Here is a 20,178-nt window from a genome sequence, read left to right as displayed (position 1 = left end):
CCCCGCGATCACGTGCACTACAGGTCCCGCCCCGGCTCCGCCCACTCCACCCCCAACCCCCAGCGATTCCTGCGGACCTGGCTGCGGAGACGCCAGGCGACCCCGAGTTACGGCGCACGGTGGGTGAGTTCGCGCCACTGGCGGGCGGCGAGTGGGTCCGAGGAAGAAGGCTGTAGGGGCGGGCCGAGATCACGGAGCGGGGACGGCCGACCGGGGCGTCCGAGGAAGCGCCCTTCCCACCGGGACCCTTCCCCCAGCGTCCCCTCCCAGGTCCTCGGGCCCTCGGCCGGACTCGGGGTCCGCTTGCTGCGGACAGTCAGCCAGCGCGGGCTTCGCGATTTGGATCCCAGGATCGGGGACTAGTGGCATCGTGGTGGGTGGGGAGGAGTGGATTTTGCCCAGAGAGGCGCACTCCAGACGGGGTGGGGGTCTGGAGCCAGCTCTGCGCGTAGGGGGCGCCAGGACCCTAGAGGATGCTGCGCACCCTGAATTAATGAAGGAGCCTGTGTCATTCTCCAGAACCAACTAGAATCCCTGGGGCCTCTCTAGGGCCAAGAATGCTACAGGTGGTGGCTGGCTAAGAAGTGGCCTCGGTGCCAGAGACGCCCCCCATCTGCGCTGCAGTCCGCAGTAGTGGGTGGAGCTCACCATGCTGCGCACTTGGAAATCTCAGAGCCCCCCCATCAGGGCCTACAGGCCCCCATCCACGCATCCTGCCAGCCTCGGGAGGCGCCCGCCCAGGACCCTGCTTCTGTCTGCACTAGTCTGGTTACGTTCCCTGGGGAGGGAAAACAAAAATGAGAAATTCATCTTCAGGCTTCCAGGAAGAAGCCATTTGTCAACCTTTTGTTAGGTTGCTGTCTGTAAGAGTCGTTGATGGGGAGGGAGGGGCACCCCAGATTTAGGCAAGTAGGATTCAGGAACAGTTAGAGGTGAGGGTGCAGGATGGACCTGCGCCTTTGGTCCAGGCCCCTCTGGGGTTGGCTTTCTCTTACGGGCTCTGGGGAACTTGACCCCTCTGGCTGGGACTTCCCTCACCCCACCCCACCCCTGGAAAGACAGTGCCTGCTCCTGATGCCCCGGGACCCCTGCTGGTGTTGCTGGGCTCTCCCAAGGTCCCTCTCTTGGGGTCCCTGACTGTTGCTTTCTGTTACCTGTCCCCCCTAGGGATGCCCTCCTCAGTGAAGGCTCTGGGTCAGGCCAGGTCCTCGCACTCCACCATGGCCCCAGACAGCTGCTGCTGCTCCCCTGCGGCTATGCAGCGGAGGCTGCCCATCCTGGCGTGGCTACCTGACTACTCCCTGCAGTGGCTGAAGATGGACTTCATTGCTGGGCTCTCGGTTGGGCTCACAGTCATCCCCCAAGCTCTGGCCTATGCAGAAGTGGCTGGACTCCCACCCCAGGTGAGGTGTCTGGCCCCCTTGCCAACCATGTCCCCTGTCCACAGCCTGACACCTTTCCCAGCCTCGGGGCCTACCCTGAAGCAGAGCAAAATTGAGTCCAGGCACCAGCACATGCCCTACCCTAGGCCCCCACGCAACCCCTGGTCTATAACATGTGACTGCCTTGGGCACCCAGCCAGCTCGGCGTCCAGCTGGGGCCAGAGGGGTGACTCATGGTGGTCTTAAGAACACTTCTCCAGACACAGGCAGCACTAGCTCCCCCACCACACACACACACACACACACACACACACACACACACACACTCTTCATCTGGTCATCAACAACTTGAGTCCAAGATGGTGCAGATAGAAAAAACGCCCCATTTTTACTTCAAGTCTGTAGTGTGGCTGGTGGAGGGTGGGAGGTACACCCTGCCCAGTACACAGCTGGCACCACAGGTCCCCTGTGCTTGCACCTGGACACCAGGTACGTGTGTTAAAGGCCTGGGCCTCCTGGGTGCTCACCACTGTCTCCCCAACAGTACGGCCTCTACTCTGCCTTCATGGGATGCTTTGTGTATTTCTTCCTGGGCACATCCCGGGATGTGACTTTGGGCCCCACGGCCATCATGTCCCTCCTGGTGTCCTTCTATACCTTCCACGAGCCTGCATATGCTGTGCTGCTGGCCTTCCTGTCGGGCTGTATCCAGCTGGCCATGGGCTTCCTGCGTTTGGGTGAGACTGCCCCCTTGCTGCGGGGGGGGGGCTCCAATTCTGCTTTTCCTAGGGTACCGAGGCCCCTTGGGTTGGCATTTTCTCCTTTGCATTCCAAGAGCCATCCTTATGTGGGTGTGTGAAGAGGGTACCCTCAGGGCCCAGGGTCCCCTTGGTGCGCCCCACACGTGGTGTGCCATCCATCAGTCCATAGCTGTAGTGTCTGCTCCCCAGGCCCACCCCATCACTCCCCCAGCCTAGAACCTCCCCATTCTCTGGAACCTGGTGGAACTGGGGCCAGCTCAGTGTTCCTCTTGGCTGCCAGGTTTCCTGCTGGACTTCATCTCCTGCCCTGTCATTAAGGGGTTCACCTCCGCTGCTACCGTCACTATTGGTTTCGGACAGATCAAGGTAGGCATGCTGCCCACCAGGACTCTGCCCTCTGACAACTGCCAGTCAGCACAGGGGTACCTAGGAGCAGGGCCAAGCCCATCCTGTTGTTTACAGTTAGTACACGTCTCGCTGTTTGGGGTGACCTGTCTGTGGATGGAGGTGAATGTCTCGCTGTTTGGGATGGCCTATCTGTGGACGAGAAGCACCCAGTACTCCTGTGGGGTCCCCCCAGTGGTACATGACCCACCTGGGGAGATGTGGAGTGGTGGTCAGCTTCCGGGACAGGATGCTTGGTGGGCTTAGAGGCTGGTTCTGTTTGACCCGTTCCTTGGTGGGTCACAAGTCTGGGGCCAGGCTTCCCCCAGCAGGTGGTTTCCTGACCCTGGTTAGACAGCGTGGTCGTTGTGTTTTTCCCAGTTTCTGCTTGATATTATTTTAAATGCTATGGTTTACACTTTTGTTTAAATGCCTATAAGAGTCACTGTACCCCCTGACCCTCCATTATCCAGGAAGGAACTTACTCCCCTTACTGGGTCTTACCTTCCTTGGTCCCAGCCCTGTTCATGGTGTGGAGTAGGTGAGCACCCAATGGAGTCTGTGTGGAGTGGACATGAACTCTGTCCTGCAGGTGGGGCCCTGCGGCCCCCAAGGGTATACTCAGGGCTGAGGGCCACACCCCTGCCTCGTGACCAGCACCTCCACAAAGCACACCTCCCAGGACTGGGGCTATCCTCTGATAAAGGCCGAGGGAGCAGCCAGGGAGAGGAGAACGTGCACGGGAGGTGGCCCCGGTGTTTGTGCTAAGCACGGGGTTACACTTGGGGTGCCTTTAACTGTCTCCTGCCTCTCCTCAGGAGGCAGGCTGTCATGCTGGCGTTAGGGTGGAGGGAACAACTTAGCGTGTATGTCCCATGCACACACATCCAGCTATCTTAGCACAGGTGGTGGGGGAGGGTCTGCCTTTATTTGGGCTTGGTGTGGTTTGGTGCTGGGAATTGGGGAAGGCTTCTGTGGGCTGGAGTGGAGGGTGTCTTCTCCCTGCCTTCCTAGGAGCAACCCTACCCCGCCCCCACGAAGTTTCTAAAACCTTGATTAGGTGGTGACCTGCAGCCACCTGACCTGCACAGGACAGAATCGGTCAGTGTGGGCCGTGTTGCCCCACCTCCGTGTTTGCGGGCAGGTTTGGGGCGTCAGGCAGGGTCCCCCGGCAGTCTGAGCCTCGACTTTCCCTCCAACAGGCCCCACAGTCTCAAGCTAGAGCTGGGAGGGGAGCCCCTTCTCCCCAGGACCCCAGGGCTGTGGTCGGGGGGAGACCAACGTTGGCCGGACCCCCAGCGCCCCGCCCCGGCAGCTCCATCCAGTGCTCCGCGCGGCGGCGTGATTTTTCCTTCCGGCAGGGCTGGTGTTGGGAGTGACCGGCGCGGCCTCGGGCCAATGGCCGCAGGGCGGGGCGGGCCTGTGGCTGAGGGATGGGGCCTCAGGCCAATGGCAGCGGAGTGGGCGGGCTCCGGGCCTGGTCCCGGGACGCCTGCCGGTGCCACTGTAGACCCCTTTGGGGTGACCTAGAAAGGTGCCACGGACCCAAACATTGTGAGGTCCCCTCCCCGGAAATAACCATCACCTCCTGCCACGGGAACGGGCCGGTGGTCCCCCCGGAGCTCCTGGAGGGGTCTGGGGTCCCGGCGCAGGCTGCTTGGAACCGGGGGCGGGGAGTGGGGTGCGTGGGAGGGGCCCTGGGCAGGGCCTCTGATTGGACCGGATCTCTGTTTGCAGAATCTGCTGGGACTGCAGAACATCCCCAGGCAGTTTTTCCTGCAGGTGTATCACACCTTCCTGAATATCGGAGAGACCAGGTACCCTGTTGGCTCTTCTCTGTGTGTGCGCTGCTGGGGATGGACCCAGGGCCCTGTGCATGCAAGGCAGGCACTCTGCCAGCGGAGCTGTGTCCCAGCCCTCCCCGTCCTGTTGGCCTTTATCTCTTCCCCAGTTGAGAAAGCTCATCCTTCCAGCCCCTCCCAGTCCCTCTTCTTCACCCCAGGTGGCCTTGCAGCTCTCAGAGGTCTTCAAACCCGAGCTGGGAGCCAGTAGGACACGCAGAGGTAGACTTGCAGGTCCCAGCTGGAGACCAGGAATCCTCTCCAGCTCTCCTGCCAGGGGGTCAGAGGAGGAAATGATTTGGGGGAGCAGTGGAGGGAGTGGGGGAGATCTGGATGGCTTCCTCCCCCTCTGCTGCTGACTGGCTTCCCGCCTGTCCAGGAGGGGTCGGCCCCCGGCTGGCATGGAGGTGAAGACTGATAGTCTCAGCACGTCAGTCTCAGACTGGAAGGGGCCTCACCGACTGCATAGTCCCAAACCCCCTGCTCACTGAGCGGCTGCAGTCCAGGGAGCCATGTGACTGAACACCAGGCGGGTGCTATCACCATGGTGCTATCACCATGACAGGCCCTTGACCCCATCCTGCACAGGGCTGTGTGCTCACTGAGATCTGAATGGCGTCCTGAAGTAGAAGGGGGACGCAGAGCGGTTGGGAGAACACAGGAAGAGCAATTGAGAGAGAGCCTTTCAGTGAAAGCCAGGAAGACAGTGGGACCCAGGGCTGCTGGGTTGGGTGGTGACCGGTCCTCCATCTGCAGGGTGGGTGACGCCGTCCTGGGGCTGGTCTGCATGGTGCTGCTGCTGGTGCTGAAGCTGATGCGGGATCACGTGCCTCCCGTGCATCCTGAGATGCCGCCTGGCGTGCGGCTCAGCCATGGGCTGGTGTGGACTGCCACCACAGGTAGGGCCCTTCTGTGAGGAACGGCTTCCACCAAGGTTGTGTGCACCCTGGGCCGCATGCTGGGGCCACCCAGGGAGCCCTGCACCCCACCTCCTGGAGAATGTAGGGTCTGGACTTGCTGTGAGCATTGGGTGTTAGAAAGCCCCGCGTCGTCCTGAGCTACAGTCAGAGGCGATTTGGCCCCCAGGGGACATTTAGCAATGTCCGGGGACCTCTCTGGTTGGCAGTACTTGGGAGGTTGTTGCTGGCATCCAGCGGGCAGAGGCCAGGGATCCCTGAGTGACAGGTACACAGCCACCTACAGCAGTCACACAGCAGAAGCACCAGCACTGCTGGGATTTCACACCTGGTCTGCAGGGTCCCTGGGGGACCGGATTCCACCGAGGCTAGTGGCTGTTCCAGCTGCGCTGGCCAGGAGTGAGAGGGGCTTCAGGTATGGAGTGTGCAGGCGAGTCATAGTCAATGAAAGGCCTACTGGGGAAGCCTGAGTGATGGAGGGGCGGCCGTTGGCTGCTGAAAGGCCATTTTTACGCAGGAGGAACCCTCTCCCTGTGCATTCTGTGCTCTGGTTGCCAGGATGGGCATAGAGGTCCTGTGGCCGAGTACTGGTCAGTGGCGCCCAGGGAGGGGGGCCCACCCAGGAAGACTGGGAAGTGTTCTGTCTCTGAATGGCCCAAGCTGGGGGTTGCTTTGGGGTACCGAGAAATCCAACGGCCACGAGAGGGAGAGGGAGAGGGAGGCTGCCCTTGGGTCACCTCCCGCTGTTCAGGCTGGTTCCCATTTGCTGTGGTCACTTACCAGGTCCTGTCCGCAGACCTGAGGCTGTGGGCAAAGGCGAGAGCTTGGTGGGGGCAAGACCTCTGGGTTAAGGGTGGAAGCATTGGCTTCCCATCCCAGTGTAGCCCTGTGTTTGATCTTGCGGGGACTATCACCAGTCTCTGAGCCGCAGTTCAGTGGTCTGTGAATCTGTGACAGTAGCCCCTGTGGAAATGCTGTTGTCTGACACTGGATGCTGCAGTGTGGCCCCAACCAGCAGCCTGGCACCCTCAGGCCCCACCCAGGGGGCAGAATTAACCTCTGCATCTGCTGGGGACCCCCGGAGATTCCCAGGCACACCGAGTGTGGGGAGTGCTGCCCTGAGTTTCCCGGGGACTTGTTTTGTATTCTCCTGTGAGAGGCTTGGTCAGGTGGGGCCAGGGGAGGAGGCAGGAGAGGCTCAAGGAAACCCAGACTTGGTCATGGTCACAGGTCCTGAAGCAGGGGGTGCAGCGGGCCTCTCAACCAAGTGGGAAAAACACTCTTTCCCACCAGGAGGAAGAAGGTGGGAGGGGGGGCCAGGCCTTTATGGTGGCTGGTGGGATGAAGGTGAGGCTGGGCAGGGCCAGCGGTGGAGCAGCCAGCTGAGAGGTTTCAGCCAGCTTCGGCTTAGGGTGGTCCCCAGTTGCCCAGCGGCTGGCCTGGGGATGACTGAGGCGGAGGATGTTGCCTGCTGCGGGCACTGGCCAAGTCTGCATGTCACAGACGCCTCTGGCTTTCGCCCCTGGTTATTAAGAATCGTGTAGCCCTGGGGGCTGCCGTCTCCCCCCACGGAGAAGGGTTTTTCAAAACGCCAGAACGTCATGCTGCGGGGCATGGTGGCACATCCCTATGATCTCTGTGGCTGTGAGGCTGAGGCAGGAGGATGGCAAGTTCAAAGCCAGCCTCAGCAACTTAGTGAGACCCTGTCTCAACATAAAAAATAAAAAGGGCTGTGGATGTGGCTCAGTGGTTCAGCACCCCTGGGCTGAATTCTTGGTACCAAAAACAAACAGACAAAAAAATCACACTCTACAGGCTGCTTTCTCCCCAGAGCATGTAGAATTGTTAGCTTTAAACTAATAAAAGTGTACATCTCTGCTTGTGATTCTTGAGGATTTTTCCCACGAGGAAATTGAGGCTCTGAGAGGTAAGAACTAAACAACCCTTGGACCCACACTGGAGGAGGCAGAAGGAGGACTGGCCCCGTCCCCGCGTTCCGCGTTGTTGCTGACTGGTTTGTCTAGGGCCTCCTGTTTTTATCCATCTTTCCGCAGAACCAGCTTTTAGTTTCATTGATTATGGCTCTTGTTTAGACCTCCTTGATTCCTGTTCTGATCTTTACTATTTCCTTTTTTCTACTTACTTTGAGTTAATCTTTTTTCCCCACATTCCTAAGGTCAAAGCTGAGGTCTCTGGTTCGACATCTGTGTTTTTCCGGTGCAGATGCTGGATTGCTATAAATCGCCCTCTCAGCACTGCTTTAGCTGCATTCCACAATTGTGATGTGTTCCGTTTTCATTTCTGTTCAGTTCTAAGTACTTTCTAATTTCCATTTTGACTACTCCTTTGACTGATTAAAAATGGATTATTTGGTTTCTCATTTGAACTGTGGGAATTTAGTTTTCAAATGGTTGGAGATTTTCTGCTTAGAGTTTTGCTGTTTATTTCTAATTTAATTTGGTTGTGATCAGAAAATACACTTGGAATGAGTAAGTCTATTTACATTTATTGAGATAAGTGTATGGCCCAGAATATTGTCTTAGTGATTGTTCTTGGTGCAGTTGAAAATATGTATTCAGGTGTTACTAGTGTTCTGTCAATGTCAGTTGAGTTGGTAATTCTAGGTCAGTGTATTCTTGCTGGTTTTCTTTCTACTTTTTTTTTTTTTCTTTTTGGTACCAGGGATTGAATCCAGGGGTGCTTAACCACTGAGCCACATCCTTAGCCCTTTTTATTTTTTTGTTTTGAGACAGGGTCTCACCAAGTTGCTGAGGCTAGCCTCAACCTTGTGATCCTCCTGTCTCAGCCTCCTGAGTCGCTGGGATTACAGGTTTGCTCCGCTGTACCCAGCTCTTTGTGCTTTTGTATGCCTGAGGAAAAAAAAATATTTTGTCTCTGTTTTTCAAAGATTGTTTAGCTGGATGTAGAAGTCTAGGTTTTTAGGACTGAGGGTATGGCCCAGTGGTAGAACACTTGCTGAAAGCTCTGGGTTCAAAACCTAACTCTGCATAAAAAAGTGAAAGGATCGTGTAGATTGATTGTGTGCAGCACGGTACAGATGCCACCTGCTGTCCTTGGCCAGCACTGTTAGACCCAGGTATGCTCCTGTCCTAGCTTTGCCGTTCTGTGTGACCTTTTCTCCACTGATTTTAAGATACTCTCTTTGTCACCGTCCCACTGTCCTGTGTGCTCCCACTGGACTTGCTGACTCGTGGCCGTGTGTATCTGGGCCACGTTTCCCACGCTGCAGCCACAGGGTGCGACTGGGTGGAGGCCGGTGACTTCCCCGTGCCCGCGGTGACCGGGTCTCGCGTCTCCCCGTCCCAGCTCGCAACGCCCTGGTAGTCTCCTTTGCGGCCCTGGTGGCGTACTCCTTTGAGGTGACCGGATACCAGCCTTTCGTTCTAACTGGGGAGACGGCCGAGGGGCTCCCCCCAGTGCGGGCCCCTCCCTTCTCATTGACCACAGCCAACGGGACCACCTTCTTCGCCGAGATGGTGCAGGTGAGCAGAGCGGGGTGGGCAGCGTGGTGGGCCTCGCTCTGGGGAACGGGAGAGTCCCAGGTTGGACCAGCCCCTGGGCCGCCAGGTCTTCCTGCCTGGAGCCTGGTGTTTCTCCCGCCCTGGACGCTGGCGGGCTGCATTTGCCTGGCGGCCCTCAGTGGCTTGCTCCTTCCTTCAGGAGGGGACACCCCTCACCTGGGTGGGCTCAGGTCCTGCGGTGGGTACACGGGTGCCCTTGCCGCCATTGGAAGAACTGGTCCTGTGTGGCAGGTCCCTCCCTGGCCAGACCCGCCCCTCCCTCCTGAAGTCAGGGAGAGCACCCCTGGGCGCTCACTGTCCCCTTCTCTCTCTCAGGACATGGGCACGGGGCTGGCTGTGGTGCCCCTGGTGGGCCTCCTGGAGAGTATCGCTGTGGCCAAAGCCTTCGGTAAGATGCTCCCCCGGCCCTGAAGGCTCACCTGCCGCCTTCTTGGCCTGCCACCTTCTTGCTTGCTTTTATCTGCTCTAACTTTTAAAATTAGAATTTTTATTTCAGTAACCCGTGGTCACGTGTTAAAGTGTGTGTGTGTGCGCGCGCGCAGAAACTCCAAGATCTGAAACGCTCAGAAGTGTGAACCGTGGCGTGTGCCAACTCGCCGTGAGTCAGCTCAGCTGGCGAGGCCTGGGGGGTTCCCCATCAGGAAGTCTGTGCCTCTGTTCCAAGGCCTGACGCGCTCCTGGTTCCCCGGGTTCTGGGTAAGGGACGCTCACCTGCGGTGCTGAGCAGCTGTCCAGGTGCTGGTGCACATGCCAGCAGCCTGTTCAGTGTGGACGTGAAAGGTGCTGACGTGCGGCCCCTGCCTGCTGAGGGCCATTGCCAAGTAGGAATGACTCATCGAATGTCCTCTAAGCAACATGGGGTATGCTGGCAAGGAAATTTTGATGCGTCAGACGTTCCCCGTACGGGCCACCAAATGCCAATGTCTCGGCTTGGCACTGAATCACGAGCCACCACACAGCTTTGTAGGTTCAAACAGCAATTCTTTATCCCGAACTCACACCGGCCTCTACAAACACGTTCTGGGAAAATCCAAGTTCTGCCGCCAATTCACGTCCCAAAACTTTCTCTCCACGAGAACTCAGTAGGAACTCAAGGATCCGGCGTGTCTGAGGCAGCAGGATATGCCCTATTCCCTCGCAGGGTACACCTTAAACCTGGAACTTCCCTAAACCCAAGGACCGGATACTCCCTAAAACCTGATCAGCTCTAAACCCTGATCCACCCTGGTCTTTGAGCAAGGTCACCTTACTAAAGCATACATGCAATGTCCCATCGAATGTCCTCTAAGCAATATGGGGTACGTTGGCAAGGAAATTTCGATACATCATTCCTACTTGGCAATGGCCCTCAGCACCTGCCGACTTTCAGGGTAAATGCTCCCACCTTGGCTGCCCCCAGGGACATCACTGAGTGAGCAGCCTGGGCACGGGTTGGGCAGAGATGGGCGCTAGCCGCCCTCTGCCTCCCCCAGGTACTGTGGTCACTCCCTGTAGACGTAAGGAGCCTCGGTGGGAAGGGGAGGTCGGGTCAGGCTGAGAAGCAGAGAGCTCGAGGGTCACGTGTGGTGGACAGCTCTGGTTTACTGGCCCAGAGAAGCCTGCTGGATTGACAGCACTCTGCCTCCTGCTGGCTCCCACAGCCGGCGGTCCCCTCCCTCCTCAGCACCTGCGTCTGCTCCAGCACCTCCGCTTCCCTCCTGCACGTTGATGCGGATGGTGCTCTTGTTCCCGTCACGGCCCCTGTGTGGGGGCCTAGGCTGATTCTGAAGGTTGGAGCCCAGTTGGCAGAGCCTCGCCCAGCATGAGCAACTGCACTAAAAAAATAAATACACTCACACACACACACACACACCAGCGTGATTGACCCTTCGGGGCTAGTGCCTGCCCAGCCTGGTGTGCTGGGGTCCATTCTTCCCCCAGCGCTGTGCTCTCTCCATTCAGAAGAGACTCATCCATTCAGAAGGGTCTCCCAAACCTCCGCGGCTCTTCAGAACCACACCACATTGCAGTGCTTTCCACCCACAGCTCCTGACTTCTTTGCTCGGTTCTATTTCTCTGAGTGTCTTTCTCTAGAGCGTCCTTCCTGGATCTGCATTTGGGGTTTTCCCCTTCTCATCTGTCACTTGCCCCCGACCACCTGCCTAACCTGCAAGGCTGTGTGCTCTGCAGTCAGGCCGTGGTCCCTGCACCCCCACCTCTGGTGACTCACCTCGAAATGATTTTTATGTTCGTAAATGGTGGGAAAATCAGAACATAATAATAATAATTTGTGCTTCATGGAAAACCCAGGAGCTTGATTTCAGCTTGCTCAGGGGCTGCCCTGGATCTCGGCCCTGCTCCTCTGCCCCTTTGCCTGCCCCACAGTAGAGCAGGTGGGGAGACTCACACCTGCAGAGCGTGGAACATGAATGCGCTGGTCCTCTCCCAGCCGTTTGTCCTTAGATCTGTGACCTGTGACTTCTCCCAGACTCTTTCCCACCTCTTCCTCAGCCTTGATTCCAAGCCTTGAGCTTTCAAGCCATCTGACTTGAAATCAGACGTTTTGGCTTAATATATTCGGGTCTTACAGAAGCAATGTGAGTTTGTTGTGGAAAAGAGAGAGAAATACCTGTTGTCCCTCCTGGCCTGGTTGACTGTTAAGATTATGTTGTTCTGCTAGATGTGGTGGCGCACACCTGTAATCCCAGCAGCTCAGGAGGCTGAGGCAGGAGGATCCTGAGTTCAAAGTCAGCCTCAGCAAAAGTGAGGCGCTAAGCAACTCAGCGAGTCCCTGTCTTTAAAAAAAATACAGAATAGGGCTGGGATTGTGGCTCAGTGGTCGAGTACCCCTGAGTTCAATCCCCAGTATCAAAAAAAAAAAAAAAAAAAAAAGATGGCACTCTTGTGTCACATGCAGCACCTGCGAGCACACTGTGTGCAGGGCCCACACGCACACGCCTGGCAGCAGCCACGTTTCAGATTTCTGAGATTTTCAGATTTTGGAATGTTTACGTAGGCTTCACTGGTTGAATATCCTTCATTCAAAGATCCAAAGGCCACGATGCACCGTCCGAAGGCTTTAGGATATTGTTTGAGCCCTTGAAAAGTTCTGGACTCTGGAACACAGTGGGGTTGGATCTCTCCATTCCGTGTGTGCAGGCCGAGTCTTACGTGTGGGTTTCAACATACACGTTTACAAGGCTGAGTGTCGTAGGCGGAGGTGCAGTGCCTGTGGTCACCTCGTGAGAGTTTTCCTTGCAGTTTTGGTATCTGGTGACAGTGTTCGTGTTTGTTTTCTTTAGCTTCTCAAAATAATTACCGCATCGATGCCAACCAGGAGCTACTGGCCATCGGTGAGTGCCCCACAGCCCAGCACTGTCATCTCATGTTGCTGAGTGGTTCGAGGTGGCGGTGCGCGTGATGAGCTAGCGGGGCCTTCTGAAACACTAACTTGGGTCCATTCTCAGGTTTCCAGAGGCTCTGCTAATCCCCGGGAATAGGGTGGACACGCGCTCGATTCCTCCCCTTCAGTGCCTGCTGTGTACCACACCTGAGGAGCTCCTGCAATGCCCACTCAGGGGCACCCCAGGCCAGGGCTGGGGAAGGGGGTGGCCAGACAGCTGCTCCCGAGTGCCCCTCCTGCAGGCAGGCCGGGTGGGTCAGTGGGAGGCGGGTGCCCCAAGTCCAGGTTACAGCTGCCTTTTCCTGTGCTTCCTTTGTGTGAACTGACTTCTCCAGGGGGACATTTGAGACCGTAGGCATGAATCTTAAATTTAGTTAATCTATGCTGGGTTTTTTTGGTGGGGTGGGTACCAGGGATTGAACTCTGGGGCACTCGACCACTGAGCCACGTCCCCAGCCCTATGTTGTATTGTATTTAGAGACAGGGTCTCACCGAGTTGCTTAGTGCCTCGCTGTTGCTGAGGCTGGCTTTGAACTCGCGATCCTCCTGCCTCAGCCTCCCGAGCTGCTGGGATCACAAGTGCGTGCCACTGCGCCCAGCTTCTCTGTGCTGTTTAATGTGTTGTGGGCCCGGCCTGCTGCCATCCCTTACCCTGGGAGATGTGCACCAGTCCGGCCTGGGCAACCCATGGTCCTTCCCAGGGGTGACTGCCAGCAACACCCAGCTCCCTGGCCAGGTCTGGGCTCTTCTGAGGGTCTCAAGGGGGCATTGGGATGCTGTCCAAGCTCCACTGATGGGGTAGTGCCCCGGCGGCTGGTGGACTTTCAGTTTCCCAGGAATTGCACGTGAGCAGAGGAAACCCACAGACCCCCAGCACTAGACCTCCCCACGGGCTTCTCAGAGCTGCCCACACCCATCACTCCCAACAGCACGTCCAGCCCCCTGCAGCAGCAGCAGCAAAGAACTCGTGGCCCGGAACCTTCCACGGGACCGGAGTTCCCCGCTGCAGCCCAGACAGCACTGGCCACGGGAGGCCAGGATGCTGAGGGAATGTATGCCTCCTGGTCCGAAATGGGCCACAGTTTCCATCCGGTGCACAGGGAGAGGCTGACCTGGGTCCCACAGGAAGCCCGAGCTGGGGGGACTGTCCGCCAGGGGCAGCAGAGTTCCATTCTGGACTGGAAACCACCGGGAATGAGGGCAGTCCTGAGCAGACTGCGGTCAGGGCATGGCCTCTGCCACGGCCACTGACATCTGGGCCCCTCGCTCTCGGGACATGCCCTGGGCCATGTGACCTGGAGGCCCTGTGCTGAGCAGCCAGGCCTGAGCCACCTGAGGGCAGGCCTCGAACCTGCCCCCCGCCATCGTGGGCTTTGCAGAGTGGGGGAGACTGTGGTGGTTGTGAACGGGGTGTGGGGGGGTTCTTGTGGGCAGCTTGGGGTTGGCGTGGGCTGACACCAGTGAGGCTGGGGGCCTGGGCTCTCCCGTGTGGTCCGTCCGTGCCACCTGGGGGAGACAGCAGGTCCCTCACTTTGGTGAGCCAGAGCAGCAGAGCAGCGGAGGGGTTGAGAGGACCCTAGTAGAGCTCTGAGGGTGGTGGCCGCTGTGTCCTCCACGTACTGCCTCCCGTGGCCACACTCCTTCTAGATGGAGTCCCATCACAGTGGAGCGGGTTCAGAGTGGCCGGACAAGGCTGGACCTGGAGCAGGGGCTGGCTCCGGGGCAGGTGCTCGCCTGGGCCCACTGGAGGGGGACTGTGGAGGTCAGGCGCAGGCCCCGGTCACTCCCAGGTCCCTGGCCTTGCTCTTGTCCTCCATCTCCCCTCTCGCGGGCTTCCTTTTCTCCCCAGGCCTCACCAACGTGCTGGGCTCCCTCGTCTCCTCCTACCCCGTCACTGGCAGCTTTGGGAGGTGAGTGACCGCGTCCTTCCCTCTCTGCTCCTTGAGGGAGGACCCAGCCTAGGACCCCTCTCCCCTAGCTGGGCACTTGGCCGCGTGGGACTCCTTTCTCCTGTCACAGCCCGCCTGGCTTCGTGACTTCCCACTCAGCTGTGACCACGTGTGCAGTGGTGGGTGGGGCTCATGCCTGCCCTCAGGCGGCACCTGGGCTCCCCCACATGCAGGTGCCCCCTCCCGACAGAGGAGGTGGAGGACTGAGGCTCTGCCCTGGAATTGGCCTTGAGGCCACCCCAGACCCCACAGGCTGTCCTTGAGTAGTGGCCAAGTGTGGGAAGCGTTGCCCAGCAGGGCCCGGGTGGGGTGGGGGTCAAAGCAGAGGGCCCTGGAGAGCGCGGCCTTCTCACTGTTCTGGGTAGGGGAAGGCGCCTGCCCAGCCCAGGTCCCTGGGAAGATCAGCCGCCCGCCCTTCCTTACTAATGGGTCTCTGTTGACTTACAGGACAGCTGTGAACGCCCAGTCGGGGGTGTGCACCCCTGCAGGGGGCCTGGTGACTGGTGAGCCCCTGTGTTTCCCTGTGTCCCTGTCTGGGGGCATGGGGAGGAGGGTGGCAGTCCACAGTTGAAGGGGTCCCTGCTTGGCTGGCCACTGAGTCAGCCTCACCTGACAGTGGCCCCTGGGGCCCGTGGGGCAGGCGGTCAGTGCTCGCTCCCCACCCTCGGGGGGCTGGACTTGGCCCCTGAGTGCTGCCCCCTCCAGGTGCGCTGGTGCTGCTGTCCCTGGACTACCTGACCTCCCTCTTCTACTACATCCCCAAGGCCGCGCTGGCTGCCGTCATCATCATGGCGGTGGCCCCACTGTTCGACACCAAGATCTTTGGGACACTCTGGCGCGTTAAGAGTATGTATGTGGGCCAGCATCGGTGGCCACGCCTGTCATCCCAGCCACTCGGGAGGCTCAGGCAGGAGCAGGGCAAGCTGGAGAACAGCTGGCAAATTTAGCAAGATCCTCTGTCAAGATGGGAAGGAAGGGCGGGGGTGCGGTCAGCGGGAGGCCCTGGGTGCAGTCCCCAGCGCTGCAAAAATCACAAGAAACATCATGTGCTGGCCCAAAAGCAGAGAGCACCACAGCTCTGTGTCTCGAACCCCAGGGCCACCTCGGCCGCTCACCCCCACTAGTCCACTCTGTTATCTTGCCCAAGAAGTCACAACTTAGGCCGTTTGTGTGTGTCCTTCCCAGGGCCCCAGTGAGTCACCAGGGAAAGGAGTGGTGGTTTTCTTGTGTCCCAGGGCTTCCCGTCACGTCACGTTTCATCGTAGGGTACCTTGGCACACGCTGACACACCTGCGTGCAATTTAAGAGCTCCCTAAGGGAAACCGAGGCTCGGGGGTGGGACGTGTCCGAGTGACATGTGTTGGGGGGACTCGGGCTGCACTTTGCCCTCGGGATGCCTCCTCGGGAAGGAGATCTGCAAGTCTGGGGTTTGTGGTCCCTGTACCCCGCCTCTCCTGGGTCCTTGATGGCCCCTTGATGAGCCCCTGCTCCCCTCCCTCCGAGGTCCCTTGGGGAAGGCCCAGGCGGGTCTTGTGTTCCTCTGACGGAGGCCCGGGTACCAGCTGAGGCCCGTGGCTGCTGCCCTGAGGGCCCTGGGGTGCTTTGGTTCCATGACCACCCTGGCTGCAGCAGCCTGAGGGCCAGGGGCCACCCTGCTGGCACATTGGCTTGGGTAGGGAGGGCCCGGGGGAGGGCACCCCTCAGTGGACTCCTCCCCCAGGGCTGGACCTGCTGCCGCTCAGCATCACGTTCCTGCTGTGCTTCTGGGAGGTCCAGTACGGCATCCTGGCTGGGACCCTGGTGTCCTTGCTTATCCTCCTGCACGCCGTGGCCAGGCCCAAGACCCAGGTGCGGGCAGGGGCGGGGTGGGCACACGAGGGTGGGCGTCTTTGCCTAGCTGTCCTGGTGTCTTGAGTCCCCCCCCCAGCTGCAGTCACCGCTGGGCCGAGGCGGCCTCCACAGTCCTGGCCTCCTGCTAGTGCTCCCTGCTGTCCTCCCGCCGCTGTGCTCCCCTCGGGCTTGCAGCTGGGGACCCGCAAGGCCAGGCAGAGGCTGTGTCCAACCTGCCTTCCGGACTCTCTTCCCTCTCCCTTCCCAGGTGTCAGAGGGGCCGGTTCTTGTCCTACAGCCGGCCAGCGGCCTGCACTTCCCTGCCATCGAGGCCCTTCGGGAGGCGATGCTGAGCCAGGCCTTGGAAGGTACGTGGCTGGGCCGAGGTCACTGGGAACTCCTACCACCTCTGTCACCTGGCCCTGGCTGTCAGGACCCGAGACCTAGCCCAGCCATCAGGGGGACACTCGCCTGCTCCCACTGTCCCCCGTGGGCCCTGGGCCCCAGACCACCTGCTCTCTGCTTTAGCCAGAAGCACAGTGCCTGCCTGGGGCATGTGGGTCCTGCCTCCCTGATGTCCTCGCTGGGCGTGACTGAGTGGCCTGCCCCCAGGGTCCCCACGGCGCTGCGCGGTCCTGGAGTGCACCCACGTCTGCAGCATCGACTACACGGTGGTGCTGGGCCTCGGCGACCTCCTGGAGGACTTCCGCAGGCAGGGGGCCACCCTGGTGTTCGTGGGCCTGCAGGTAGGTGTGGCCTGACCCGCCTCTGACCTGGTCGCCCTCTGCCTGACCGTCCCCTTCCGCCTGTCCTCTGGGGCCACTCCCTGCTGCCTGGTCTGCCTCTGCAGCCGGGCTGCACTCTGCTGGGGACGTCTGGCTCCAGAGCCGCCGCGCCTGGCCGTCACGTTTGCAGAGCACTCCTCCTGGTGGTCTCCGGAGACCGTTCGTGTAGAGACCCCTCCCCTGGCAGCAGCCCCTGGGCAGGCTGCCTTCCCCCCATCCCAAAACACTCAGGCTTGTCCAGCCAGGCTGCCCACCTGCATGTCGGTCGGGAGCGCTGTGCCCTGGACTGGAGCGCGTCTGTCCCCAGGTGCCAGTGCTCCGGACTCTGCTGGCCGCTGACCTGAAGGGATTCCAGTACTTCTCCACTCTGGAGGAGGCAGGTGGGTGCAGGGGACATTCTCCAGGGGGCTGAGCTGTCCAGCATGTCCATACCCTTAGGCCTCAAGACAGGGCAGGACAGGACCCAGGGAGCCAGAAATGGGAAAGGGGAGAGCCCGAGGGGCATAGGTGGAACCCTGGGCCCTCCTCCTCTGTAGGGGTGTGTGTGTGTGTGTGTGTGTGTGTGTGTGTGTGTGTGTTTGAAAACAAAGAAATAGCTTAAATTTCCCCCTGTGCATCCACCAATCAAAAAATGACATTTCAATCATTCTAGAAAGTTTCCTCCTGTCCTCATGCACTCACCCACAGAGAGGACCACTTTCCCGGTGGCCCACACCTATAATCAGCAACTCAGGAGGCTGGGACAGGAGGACTGCAGGGTCAAGGCCAGCCGCAGCAACTTAGATCCTGTAAATGTGGAAAAGGGCTGGGACGTGGCTCAGGGTGGAGCTTTATCCAGCTCAGCGCCCTAGGTTCCAGCCCCCGTGTTTTTGTGCCTGGCTTCCTGAGTTCTCACATCCCTGCCAGAGTCCTCTGGGCTGATACTAGAAGCAGCTCAAACGCTGAGGCCCAGCAGGTGAGGGAGGCTGGCACAGCTACGGGAAGCCAGTGTCTCCCAGCAGAGAGATGGCCCACGCAGGAGGGTGGCCTGCTCGGAGCCTCGGGCCGGGGATGCCGGCCCCCTGGGCGGACCCCTCCTAGGGCACCTTTAATGCCATTGCACGACTGAGCCACCTCAGCTCTGCCCTTTGAGAGCCTGAACGTCTTGTGTCTTGCAGAGAATCACCTGCAGCAGGACGCAGGGACCCAGCCCTACAACAGCTGTGGAGACCCTGTCCCCGAGCACAAGGTCGCCCTGCTGAAGGCGTGACCAGCCTGGGCGCATCAGGTGTGGGAGGTCGCCCGCCCGGCAGGTCCCTGTCACTGTGATTGGATACCGGATGTCGTCTGATAGTCACGCTGGCCTGAAGGGGATGAGAAGGGCGGAGGTGGCCCCAGAGGGAGAGGCAGCCCGTGGACAGCCCCAGGGGGGACTCCCGTGTTCTGCCTGTCCCGGGGCACAGACCTTTGTAGGAGAGTGGCTTGGCAAGAGCCCTCCAGAGTGACGGACCAAGTGACAGCGGAGGAACAGGGTTTGCGCCTGGTGGGCGAGGAGTGCTGTCCCAGCACCTGCCCTGGTTCCCGCAGGAGCTCCCGGGAGGAGTGGGAGGCCGTGTCTGGATGGCAGATCTTGATGCGGCATCCGTCTGTGGCCCCGAGGACACCGAGGGGTGCAAGGACTTCAAGTCTGTTGGAGATGTTCTGTTCTTTAAATTTAAGTGATAGCTTTGGTGTTTTGTAAAAATCATAAACGTCTATTGTAAAAAATGCAGGAACCGCCCCAGGTCCACTCTGGTGATCACCCAGAACTTCCTGCTCCCTGGAACACACACCTGGGTCAGCACCGGGGCGGGCTCCCGGCTCCCCGTGCTCCCTTCATGGTGCTCTGTGACCCACTTTCTCCTGTCATTTACTGTGAATTACTTACTGTGATGACGAATAGTGTCAGAATAAATGTTCTTGACCCCCAGGTGGGACTCCCGTGTTCTGCCTGTCCTTGGGGAATGGACCTTTTGGAAGAGTGGCTTGGCAAGAGCCCTCCAGAGTGACAGACCAAGTGACAGAGAAGGAACAGGGTTTTGCTGCACCTGGTGGGCGAGGAGTGCTGTACCTGGATTTTGGACTGAAATGTTTTGCTTAAAATCCTTGTTGGTTTTTGTTTTATTTTGAGGGTGCGATTGTTTTGGTGGTACTGGGGATTGAATCCGGGGTGTTGAGCCACTGACCACACCCAGCCCTTTGTATTGATTTTTTTTAGAAATTTTGAGACAGGGTCTGGCTAAGTTGCTGAGGCTGGCCTTGACCTTGGATCCTCCTGCTTGAGCCTCCTGAGTCACTGGATGGCAGACCCAGTGTGAATTTTATAAGCCCAGAGCATCTCAGTTTGGACCAGCCACCCCCAGAGTCGGGGGACATCATGGCTGAGGCCAGGGACAGCGCAGTGGTGGAGTGTTCCCATCCAGGATCCAGGTGCTGCTCCGAGCAGGTTCTTCTGCACATCTTCATTCACACCTTGGGCTGCAAGAAAGTCAGCCTCTGGGGTGGAGGGGGAGGCCTGCCCAGGGCTGTGCTTGAGGCAGGGGTCCCAGCTTATCCGCTGTGGTGTGAACTCGCTCTGACCCTTAACCTCCACACCTAGAGGATCCTCCCCAGGGCTGCACCTTGGGTTGAGCTGAAGGTCCAGGCAGGTGTGCAGTGTGGCCGAGCTGGCGACCTGGCCGCCTTCTTCTCTGTGCCCCGGGAGGCGCACCTGCACCCTCCACGTCCTGGGCTCCACGTCCATGGAGTCACCCTGACTCCGTCCTCCTTGAAAACAAAGTCCAGGCCGGGCTCAGTGGTGCACTGTGGTTCCGGTGCCTGGAGGCTGAGGTGGAGGATCACCAGAGGATCACAAGTTCCGGGCCAGCCTGGGCAGCTTGGACAGACCCTGTCTCCAGGAAAACATAAACGAGCCGGGATGTAGCCGAGGGGTGCAGTGCCCTGGGGTACCAGCCCCAGGACCAAAAAAAATATTTTTTTAATAATAAAGAAATGAAGGCCACCAGAGTGGACCCCCGGGGCTGATGGGAATGAGGAGAACACCCGTGTCTGACTGAAGCATGATTTTTTTGGGGAAAAAAATCCTTGTTATAAAATGTGTTTTCTGTGGCTGTGCCCTTTATAGACTCAGCCAGTCACCTGGCTGGGCGCCTGCCCCCACCCCGCCTGGAGATGAAGCCATCCCAGTCCTGTGCCCTCGCGCCGGCCCCGGGGGCTTCCCAGAGCACTCCCACCAAGGCTCGCGGCTGCTGCCTGTCCTGGGCTGAATCCAGCCCGTCCGCAGGGGGGGGGCTCCTAATGGGGGGGGCTGTGCACTGGCCTGACTTGGAGATGGGGTCTTTGCAGATGAATTGGTTTAATTCTGAGTGCATCGTAGTGGGCCAGGAC

At 59.1% G+C, this 20,178-nt stretch overlaps 1 protein-coding gene across 3 annotated transcripts; it reads left to right on the top strand.

Moving 5' to 3' along the window:
* Positions 1–7: 7 nt before the first annotated feature.
* On the top strand, positions 8–18,867 carry Slc26a11 (solute carrier family 26 member 11). Of its 3 annotated transcripts, none has more exons than XM_078041495.1 (18): positions 8–123; positions 1,168–1,403; positions 1,927–2,119; positions 2,424–2,509; positions 4,265–4,344; positions 5,125–5,267; positions 8,613–8,788; positions 9,143–9,215; positions 12,109–12,159; positions 14,059–14,119; positions 14,606–14,661; positions 14,864–15,004; positions 15,879–16,006; positions 16,257–16,356; positions 16,601–16,734; positions 17,081–17,153; positions 17,931–18,040; positions 18,723–18,867. In XM_078041495.1, the coding sequence occupies exons 2-17, from the start codon at positions 1,170–1,172 to the stop codon at positions 18,020–18,022; spliced, it is 1,821 nt and encodes a 606-aa protein (XP_077897621.1). In that variant the 5' UTR covers positions 8–123; positions 1,168–1,169; the 3' UTR covers positions 18,023–18,040; positions 18,723–18,867. The 3 variants fall into 3 exon arrangements, with proteins under 3 accessions (XP_077897621.1, XP_077897620.1, XP_005332692.2); XM_078041494.1 differs by lacking the exon at positions 18,723–18,867 and adding an exon at positions 18,340–18,721; XM_005332635.5 differs by lacking the exon at positions 18,723–18,867 and having other exon boundaries at positions 17,931–18,721.
* Positions 18,868–20,178: the final 1,311 nt, after the last annotated feature.

The sequence above is a fragment of the Ictidomys tridecemlineatus genome, chromosome 3, assembly GCF_052094955.1.
Source record: "Ictidomys tridecemlineatus isolate mIctTri1 chromosome 3, mIctTri1.hap1, whole genome shotgun sequence".
Taxonomy (NCBI): domain Eukaryota; kingdom Metazoa; phylum Chordata; class Mammalia; order Rodentia; family Sciuridae; genus Ictidomys; species Ictidomys tridecemlineatus.
This window is presented reverse-complemented; position numbering and strand designations above follow the sequence as displayed.